The sequence below is a fragment of the Poecilia reticulata genome, linkage group LG3, assembly GCF_000633615.1.
Source record: "Poecilia reticulata strain Guanapo linkage group LG3, Guppy_female_1.0+MT, whole genome shotgun sequence".
In the NCBI taxonomy this organism is placed as follows: domain Eukaryota; kingdom Metazoa; phylum Chordata; class Actinopteri; order Cyprinodontiformes; family Poeciliidae; genus Poecilia; species Poecilia reticulata.
Genome location: NC_024333.1, coordinates 21,696,225 through 21,707,167, shown reverse-complemented (window position 1 = coordinate 21,707,167; position 10,943 = coordinate 21,696,225). Strand labels below are relative to the sequence as shown.

Genomic DNA, 10,943 nt, shown 5'->3' with positions numbered 1-10,943 from the left:
TGAACACTGTTTTCATGTCTGCACTTGGGTCCAACTCTTGCAACAAAAGTCCTATAAGATAACTCTAAGACAAGTATTGCATCTCAATAAAAATATTATTGAAATGCTCATTTATTTCAGTAACTCAGCTCACTAAGTGAGACAAATGGTATGACACAGTGCTTAACACGTGTAGTCTCTGGCCACTAAGTGCTGAGTAATAGGTTAATGTTGCTTCTTCTCAAAGAGCTCTTAGCTTAGCTTAGAAAAACATTGAGGCGTTTCCTGATTGTTATTTAGACTCTGTCTGGATTGGCTGGATATGAATCAGACTGTGGTTTGATGTCGAATCAGATGAAATATAAGCTTAAAACCACATTGAGTTCAATGTTAGCTGTGATGCTGTGGCCTGTTTCTGAGAACCTTTCTAAAATTACATGCCATCATGAATCCTCCAAAATACTAGGATATTTTAAGTTTAAATCTACTGGCCTCTTTCAGTAACATAAAAACTGGTTATGATTGGCCCTTTCAGTAGGATAATTCTGTAATAAAGCATGTGAAAAAATTGACTCAGAAATATTTTGCAACACAAAAACAAATGGCTTCTGTTACTATCTCAGTTCCCAGATCTAAGTCCTTTGGAAAAGCTATAGGCTGAGCTAAAGTTCATACTTCAGGACCCTGGAGAGATGAGATGAAGAATGATAAGTGAAGAATGAAAAAATCCTCAAAGATCTTGCTCTCTACAATGTTGTACAAAAAAGACTAAGAACTGTATTATCTACAAAAGGGGGCTGCACACGCTACGGTATTAATGGCAGGGGTTTCAAACCTGTGGTGCAGGGGATTTTGTAAAATCAAGGCACTGCAAAAAATTTACTCAAATTGCATCATTTATTTTGTGAGATCATGCTACTGCAAAAAAAAAATTACAAGGTTTGCTACACATTTCAGAAGAAGAAATAGCGTAAAAGAAACTATAGGCTGTTTGTTTTTGGTAATCCAAGCGCTACCTGACATTTTGTAAATATTACAAAATGTTTTTATAGGATGGTTCATAAACAAGAAGGGCATTGTTTTCTTTTCATTTACTCCTGATGTGTCCTAAACCTTTAAACAAAAAATAAAAAAATCTGACATGCAACAACAACACATTATCTAAAGTGGCTCTCATTCATTGGCATCTTCTGGAAAACCTTCCCTCAGATTTAGATCTCATGGGTCTCATTAGCATCACGTTTACATGCATCAACTTGCTTCTGCCAAAAGCTTGGATACAAACCTCTTTCAAGTGACTGATGAAGGCTTAACTGAGGCATTGTTCTTTTGTAGACAAAACAAAGCTTCAATAAATTTGAACTCTGAGCTTGAATTTATCAAGTGGTGAATGCTTATTATGATTGCTATCTTGTTTGTATGAGCACATCATGTTTTAAATCTTAGAGCTTGGCCATGATGCATAATGTTTCAGTGTTATTTACGCCGTCCTTTGCTGCCCTCAAGTGGTCAAAATTCACCTAATGTTGGTTTAAGGCACCTCTAAAATACCTCTAACAAGACTGATGACATTAAACTACAGGGAATAATATAGCTACTAAAAACACTCCGTGTGAGGATCTCGTTGCATGGTGGGGGAATGCTTTTTTGCACAGCAGGGAAATAGTTTAGTCTTAGCTGAAAAGCTCACAGCAGTAATTAGCTCTCTCACCAACGAAGTGACAACCATATTTTTTCCATCATCAGGAGCTGACAGATGTAAAGAAACATGAGTGACTACATTTGATAGCGGCGTCCTTTGAACTGTCAATCACGACGGAAGATTTTGCCTCATCCTGTCAAACTGAACCTGCCAAAGCCAGAGATGAGGCAGACGGCTGAGGAGCAGGGCGTTATGGATTCCAGATTATGACACAGTTATAAAACTTTCATCAGGGTCACAAGGACAAGTCATCTCTTAAGATGAGCTCTCAACATCAGCCACCAACATTGTTCTTTTTTTCCAGTTCATGTAATTATCCATAGTGCTCTGTTTGCTATTTTTAGCCCTCCTGTTGCTCAGAGAAATATTCTATTTGCAGCCTAGAGACTTTACTTATTCAACCTCTAGCATCTATGACCTTCCTCGCCTCCATCCAGACACAATTGTCAGAAGGGATTCTGCTCAGGATTCTCTCTCGTACCTACACATTTCCATTTTCTCCCTTCCATTTTCAACCGTTGAATTATGGAATCCCAAAAGCTCAAATATCTTGCATTATTTAATGCAGCTGTATGTTTTCATTGAACAACTTATTATACACCTTACTACCCTGCTTCCCTTTTTTGAGTTTACAGTTGATCATTTACTGTGGATTCATTTTTGTATTAGAAAGCCGTTTATACAAACCCACCAGGACAAAACAGTCAAAGGATGTCACAAAAGCAGAGGAAGCGACACTGTTGGCTGCAAAAACAAAACCAATTTAGTCAAAATATACAGGGAACATTAAAATCTGTCAAATTAGTTTGTGGTATTAAGATGTTGGATGAAATACTAAACATAAACAGAGGGAAATCGGTGAGTCTAGCAATAAATAAAGGCCCAGACACTGGTCACTAATAAAAAGACTGTTTCCATGGCAAAGAAAAAGTCCAATTTCTTCTTTGTCAGAGGAAAAGGTTTGAACCCACAAAGCGCACTCAGTATACGACATATAAATTACTATAATGTGCCATGAAGAAGTGAGCTTTTTAGAGCAGAGTTACCTCAATCTTATTGAGTAGCAATAATATGTGTCTGACTGTGGTCACAAATAATTGTTCCGTCGACTCACTTTTAGTAACTTGACATACACTCAACTTTTATGGCGTGCATTTTAGTCAGCCATAATTCAGTACTTTAAGAGGAACGTATTACATCATATCCAGTATTGGAATAAAAATTAGCATACATTTATACAATCCACACTTCATGTAAAAACACTGCTAAGGTGCTGATTTAGCATCACTGCTCTCCATTATTAACCACAATTTAGTTATTATGCTCTCATTACATGGAATATGATTGTTTTCTTAGAACCTTATATCTCTAATCGTGGCAAACCTGAAAGTCAAGACCTGAAAGGTCAAATTATACTACGCAAAAAAAACAATTTAAATGCAAATGCAGTAATGGAGCAGGTGAGATATATAAGGTGTAACAACAGCAAATAAAAACCCATTTCACTGCACAATGACCAGCTACCACAAGAGAAAGAAACTCTTGTTTCAGTGACATTGTGAGGCAATTGTACACATCCTGTTGGAACAGTCATCACATCTTGAATATGGACAATAACTTGTCAGTTCACCTGGACATCAGGCTGGACTAGAAGCACAACTCTGAAGCTGTACACAGGAAGAGAAGACTGTGCTTATGGAGGAAGTTTAGACTCTCAGTTTCAAGCAAGATGCTGTGAAGTGCAATGTCCTCTGTCATCATCTGTCGGGTAGCAGCATCAAAGGCAGTGACTTAAAAGGGATGAACAAAATGAGAAAGAAGGCTGGCTGTAAGTCATACATAAAACATAATTTTTGGATTATTTCAGAAGTGACAGGCATGACGTTTCTTATTTTTAACTTTTGGCAATCGCTCTCTGGACGGTACTGCAAAAAAAAAAAATAATACAACTTTATCATTACAATTTGTGGTTGTTTGGTTTCTTCTTCATTCATATATGCTACTATATTTTGTTGTACTGCATCCTTACAGGTCTGTTCTATTAAAGTTATTGATGCAGTCTTTTTGACACTAGACATGTCATTTAGTTCCTGAGAAAAGCCACAAAGTTCACAAATGTTCTCAGATCTACTCAGTAGGGTTTAATCATCACTTAGGAAAGAAGAGGTAAATACTTTTTACCTGCCCAACAAAAGTCTTTCAGATTTACAAAAACTATTACATTGGTAACGATTGTTTATCCTATGTATTACTATGATAATAGATCCATCTTTAAACCAAGTTTCCAACATACCAAAACAAACAGAAGAAACATACAAGGTCTTTGTAGTTTTATTTGACAAGAATGTCAAAATATATTACATTTATACAGACAGTATTTGAAGAGAGTAGATTAAAAACAATCAAAAGGCTTACAAATAAAGTACAACATTTCCTCTAAAGAAATTTCTAGTTGATATAGTACTGAACTAAAAGGCTGCAATGATTAACAAAAAAACAAAAAAAATGTTTTTGCTTTTAATATGAACGCCTCGTGACATAAAATAAACATCCTTATATACCATAAATCAACAGGTGGTGCARTTAAACGCAGAACCCCGGGGATTCTGTTCATTATTGTATGACAAGTTTGTTTAAAACCAACTGATTAAACAGAAAAGCCCATTTGAATTTCGAACTGTCCCAACTCAAAAAACATGCAGCAGTGAATGACCAATTTATATCGCAGCTATAAAACTTAAATTCGTAATGTGGGAGCTTTTCTTTAAAAATKAAATGAGCATTGGTCCACTAAGAGCAGGCTATTTATTAGCTTGTTCATTTTTTTCATCCTTGAACTAATAAACACCTTTTATATGCTGTTCATTCTACCCTTAAGACTTTCTGCAAATCCCCAGATTAAACATAACAGTGACTATGACTTTTGCAAACCTTTTATTTGTGAAAAGATTGCACTCACAGTTGAGTTATAGAAAAGTTCCACAATGTGTAAAAAACATGTGCAGTAAATACCAATATCACAATCCTTATTATTATAATCACCCTCAGAGTGTTTTTCTCTTCCCTTTGTGTACTAAACTATAAAARAAAAAAAATATACACATTATAAAACCSTAATAAAAAGCTGACAGAAAACTAGTCTCKTAAACAGACTGTCACATTAATTTAAATTACAATCATTCCAAATTCAAGAGCATTTCACATTCATAATTTACTTGTGCTAACCAAGTGTGGTTACACTCCAGAGTTCTCTTTCTCCCCAGAAAGCAGTTTTTCCTTAGCAGAGTCCTGCGGTCCTCTATGTGTAGATTTCTGCATTTCTCTGCTTTTKACCCATGTGTAAGCTGAAGAGCCGCCAAGAACCATCATGTTACTGGTCCACCAAAGCAGGCTCTTACTGGATGAGTTATACACCACTGCTATAACAGTCTGAGCACAAGCCTTTGCTGTTCCTGAGACGTTATGAGTGAGWGGGCTGGTAAATTTGATCTGGAGGCCTGTGACGTAGCCGATGCCRAAACCAAACACTCCTCCTAGCGTCATCATCCCCCAAAAGCGGAGATTGGTCAGTCCACTGAAGCTGGCCACTTTGCCCACCTCCCCAAACACAAGGATGAGAGGAAGGAAGAGGATGCACGCATTGATGTTGTTGTAAAAGGACAGTTTCCAGATGCTTCCATCCACAGCAGGCATCACCTTCTTGGTGTAAATGGCATTGAGAGACACAAAGGCACTCGCCAGAACCCCAAAAAACACACCCGACCAAGACAGGGACCCAGCCAGGCCTTCCTGGTCCACACCCAGCCAGAATCCACCTGAAAGGCAAAAGCGTAAAGTACTGAGAAATCACAACTGACATYAMGTTAAATATTTATGCCMAAACTGTGTGAAACTCAATTTTTTTATTAATAGCAGTGTTTTTCATGAGTTTTCGCTGTAAGTGTACAACTGTTCTTCATTGCATATTATCAGTCAGTCACTTGACTGATRATAAAAATGTGATTGGAAAGTAAGCTTTGTCCATGAAATAGTAATTTCTGAAAACCTCCTGGCTCAAAACTAAATGTTTTGGTTTAAAAAATTAACATGAACTCGCTTTAGGCTTCATTTGAAGTCTGAAAACAGGCCAATTGAACTATTTTGATTGTTTTTGTCATTTTCAGCAGATTAATATTGAGATATATTTTTATTTGGAATTTGGAAGAAAAATGATCAGTAATTCATRAAAGTAAAAAAAATAGTCATATTTTCATCAAACACAAAACCTGATGATTTTGTAGTGCTCTCTAAATGTCTGTCTTAAGTTAAAAAAAATCTGGCTGCAGCACGAGTATTTTTTCATCGATATTAAGGAATTACTTAATACTGAAACAAGCTCATATATCTTGCTCAAAAGTTAGTTTTGTTTTATTTCAAGTGTACTAATTTGCAGTAGAAACCAGACCAAAATTACTTTCGTGTTCTGGAACACTACTGTCCAATATGATCACTAGTGTAGTCATATTGGCACTTAAAATAGCTGCAAGATTATTTTTGTTTTTGTTTCATATGTCCACGTCCTGTGAACTGGTTCAGTAACCAATCAGACCGGGTATAGAAAATAGATGAATCTAGCTAAGGATTTTTTTTTTTTTAATAAGATTTTACATGGTTAAATAAATAAAACAAAAAACGATATTCTAACATTTGTTGGTGTATTTTTGCATGATAATCGCAACAAGAATACACAAATATAAAAAAAAATGATCAGATGAGACAAATCCAGAGGTTTTAAAACTGTATTAAACTCTCCCTACTCAATGTTAGAAAAACACAAATTAACAGTGCGAGATACAGTTCAATAATAATCAGCAGAAAACAAGTTGACCTACCAAGAATGATCCCACAGCAGATTAGAGCTTGAAAAGATGTGGTTTGCTTGAGGATAATAAACGATAACAGCACGTTAAAAACAGTGCTGAGGGATCGTCCGATTGTGTAAAAAGCCACTCCGACGTATTTTAAGCACATGTTGTTGAAGGTGATCATTCCGATGAAGACGATGGACAGCGGCAGGACTTCACGCGACGTTTTCACGTCGAATCTGACCGACGGGAAGTCGACGACTCCGGGACACAGCTTGGCGAAAAGCTGCATGAGCCAGCACAGACCCACGGTCACCACACACTGGTAGAAAGTGACAAACAGCGGCGCATCCAGCTCTCGGTTGTCCAGCAGGTAGTTATTGAGGAAAACCATTGTTATTGAGACGAACCAGTACAGTGCGACCACAACTGCTATCCTGAGAGCTCGAAGAATGAAAGAGTCTTCGTGCTCATCTTGGTTCATCGTTTCCGAGCCGGACAAAGCCATCCTCAAAATGCTGGAGCGCTTCAGCTGAGTCCTGTTCATGATTGGAGACAAAACAACACCAGCTGCTTTCAAAAATGCGACATTTACCGAGCTGAAGTGTAACTACAGACAGACCAGGATGGAAACATGAGAGTTGTATCTTACCACCCGGCATCAACAATCTAACTTCCGGTCACAGGCTTTTCAACATAAAAGTGCAAGCAAATGTGTATGTTTATATATTATATTTCATTTCTATCCAAGCGTTTAAGTCTTTTCACATTTAAAACCCAGTTRACAGTAAGACAGATAAATAAATACATGAATAAATATATACAATAATTAGACAAACTTAGTATGATTAATATACTTTACTGAAGACAGCATGAACGAAAGCTTACAAAGTCGGTACCAAAAGTCTTCATCATATTTTACTCTATCATTAATACATATCCTGTTACATAAAGCTATTATATTAGGCGTCTGAAAACTTTCCACAATATTTACATGTAGCATCGCCCTCGTCAAACTGTCCGAACCGGATTATTCAGTAACCGCAGCTGTTACTTCCTCATGTGAATTATGTTTTTGTTTTTTTTCTTTAAAGTGTGCCAGATTAATTACATAAATATACGCCRGTTTAACAAATCCTCTTCGCCTATTTCCCAAGTAATGAAAAGTCTCTATTTGTAGCCATAGTTTTTCATACAACGAGTCAAACGTAACAATAACTAAAATAAAGAGATACAAATTGAACATGTATGCACGTATCCGTAACATTAAAATGCTTTCACAAAATACTTTCGTACCTGTTTCAAATATATGACCGATCTACGCCGTGTTRCAGTCCCCGGAGGTCTGACCTGCGCAGTTAAACTTGGTAGTGATGCCTGTGTTTCTTGAAAAACATCATTCTTGCGGTTTATGGCAAGATGTCACAACGGCGGCGCTGCAGCAAAAGGAGTGCTGCTGATGACGATCGAAGAAGATGGCAGTGTGACTGCGCATGTGCGAATGACTTAATGATTTGGAAGGATCAGCTGAAGTAAGTTTTTCCGTTGATGTTGGGATCCTTTTAACTCAATGAAAAAAATGCAAAATAATCCAACTTTTTATATAATATTTGAATTATAATTATTTTTAGAACAATTTTATAATGGACATGCGTTCATCCATTACCTTACATCCACTACTACAATCAGATTGCAGTATTTGTAAAGTGTGCATGTGTGCATTTTGTATGTGCTTTTAGTGACTCACTATACTATTCTATTTTTACTAATTTGATCCAAAACTGATTTTATCCGCCACATTTTAAGCAATAGGCATGTTCATTTCTGTTTGTCACAAGCAATATGACATTCACACTCTCTCTGCTTCTCTCTCTGCTTTGCTCTTTATTTCTCAAACTCTTGTGACTGCTTACTCTGAATGCAGTCACAAGTATCAGCCAGTAGGTGGCAGCAAATTGTCATCAATATTTTTTWAAATCCTGATTGTTTACATGGATATGCAGCCTAGCCTTTATGTGCTGTCTSGAATTAATTTTTAAGATTAGTTTACTCTGTATTCATTCGAGCCATTTAATAAGGGCATTGCAGTACTTGTSTGTAATGAATGGTTATGTGAATTAGTACATAAGCAAACATAGGTTTTAATTTAAAATAAGTTACCCATTGCACTTACCTGATAGCAACAACCTTCATAATAACATAATAACTCTTGAAGGTTCTTCTGGGTCTTTTACACAAATTTTGATCTTGATTTTCTTTTTTTTTTCCTTTAGATTTTCATCTGGATACAAATCAGGTGWTTGAATCAGGCATTCTGGCAGTGTTAGTGTCTTTCCTCCAAAATAATTAAGAGTTAGTTATGATGCTTTTGGATTATTGTCTTGCTTTGAAATCGAAACAGGCTTTATCTTTAGATTCTTATCAAGAATGTTTGCATATTTCTCCATCCTTCTCTCCTGCAGTTATAGAAAGTCTGCTGATGTTAAGACACACTGTAATGATCCCACTTGCGATTTTTAAGCGTTTTTGGTGACTTGCAGAGTCACTTTTCCATCAATCTYGGTGTGCTCAATGCATCTGACCAAACTACATATATTTGACTAATATTTCATTGGCTTCTCCAAGTTTTCTGCACTTATCTTTAAACAAGCTTCAGCGTTGATTTTGCTTCACCAGAGGAGTAACAACCTCTACCTATGGTAAATGTATTTAGGTGCCGTTGTGGTTCTGTGCATTTTGCTCATAGGAAAGACTGCACCAGGTATTTCCAGGTATTTCTGAAGCCCACTGACAGCATTCCTTGGCTCTTGGACAATTATTATGTTAAAATAATRTTCTTCCCACTTCCAGACAGATTAGAGAAAGAAACGATAAATAAGTGCAGATGGAGAGACAGACAGATAGATGCTTTATATATTTCACTGACCAAACTTTATGTCAAGCTCCATGGCTTCCAGCTGTCACTGATCTCTCCCACAGTTCCAAGCTTGTTCACTTGCTGGAAAATTGTTGAGAGTTGTTTTTTTTTTTTTTTCTAGTTTCATGCCTTCTGCTACAATGCACAGCAAGTAACTTGTTTTACGGACTGATGTTTGATGCTGAGCCAGTAAGCTATACTTATGGACCTGTAGATTCGCTCAGCAAGGGTAAGACACMATGTCTCTCAAAGAACATATGGGTGGTATTTCATAATTCAGCATATACAACACTTACATCAGTGGGTGTTCAACCCTTCACTGTTCACCTTTGTTCTAGGGTTTTAGAAGGGGAGATAAATTATTTTCTGTTGTCAATCTCAAAACCCAGCCATGTGCCTTACTGACCTGGACCAGATGGTGTGAAGTCAACTTTTTTCTGACACTGACAGAAGATAAGAAATATGCTATCTTCTCAGAAAAAAAGGTGAGCAGAAACTGTATGCTGATTGGAGTAAGAAAAAAAAAACTTGACCAGGAAAGAACTGTAGATTTGGAAGTATTTTTAAATGTGACGTAACAACCATCAGTCATTTAAAATTATTTTTATGTCCACACATCAAACTCACTCATTATCAAAATCAAATAAATCTCTTTCAACAACTTTTTTWAAAATTCCCATCACATTTGCACTCTTGAAGCAAGAAAAGCAGATTTAACTTTTTGTTTTCAGCACGTAATTATTGGAAAAATAAACTGTAAAAAAAGTTGCATACACTTTAAAGTGCAAAGTTGTGTGTGAATGAGTGAATGCAGTTTGTAATGTAAAGTCCTGGCATGGCCATAAACAACTGGTCTATAAAGGCATCTCCTTTTGCATATAAGTTTATGTGGAAGCCGGCCGGGATCATGAGGATCTCTTCTGAGTGCGTCTAAAGCATATCTGAAAGGTCTTTAATTGGAGGAACACTTCTTTAGTCAAGCTCATAAAACAACCAAGCTTTTTACGACTTTTAGAGTCCAGTCAGGATGCCATCTTCTTTAATATATAAGACAATAAAATACGAATGAGTTATCTACCTCCAAATTAAACCGGAACATTTTAACTTTGCTACATAAAATGCACCTATAGAATAACTTAAAATGTTCTATTTTTCCTTGTCTGACTGACATGGTTGCTCAGTAGGTTACAGAATGCAAACTTTTGTCCTGGGAGACCAAGGTGACTCATGTGGCTCATCGTTCCTAAGGGAACCGCAGAGGAAATGTGGGGCAGCATTATGACAGTCGTACTGCCATTTCAGATGAGCCAGCTTCCCGTGTGTCCCACAGCACACCAGGCACTGGTGAAACTCCCCACACAGGTCATTATTTAAATACTGTTGTTCTAAACAAAGACTGATATTTGATGCATTATTTATGTAGAATATAGTCCCAACCCTAATTTTAATATTTGAACCCTGTCCTTAAAAATRTTGTCTTTCATTCTGGAACTACAGAGCT

The 10,943-nt window shown here is 36.7% G+C and overlaps 1 protein-coding gene across 3 annotated transcripts; it reads right to left on the bottom strand.

The window, feature by feature from the left end:
- Positions 1-3,994: 3,994 nt before the first annotated feature.
- slc35c1 (solute carrier family 35 member C1) lies at positions 3,995-7,999 on the bottom strand. Of its 3 annotated transcripts, none has more exons than XM_008405699.2 (3): positions 7,822-7,999; positions 6,553-7,064; positions 3,995-5,496 (listed from the first exon to the last, which is right to left on the bottom strand). In XM_008405699.2, the coding sequence occupies exons 2-3, from the start codon at positions 7,031-7,033 to the stop codon at positions 4,916-4,918; spliced, it is 1,062 nt and encodes a 353-aa protein (XP_008403921.1). In that variant the 5' UTR covers positions 7,034-7,064; positions 7,822-7,999; the 3' UTR covers positions 3,995-4,915. The 3 variants fall into 3 exon arrangements, with proteins under 3 accessions (XP_008403921.1, XP_008403922.1, XP_008403920.1); XM_008405700.2 differs by lacking the exon at positions 7,822-7,999 and adding an exon at positions 7,178-7,292; XM_008405698.2 differs by lacking the exon at positions 7,822-7,999 and having other exon boundaries at positions 6,553-7,293.
- Positions 8,000-10,943: the final 2,944 nt, after the last annotated feature.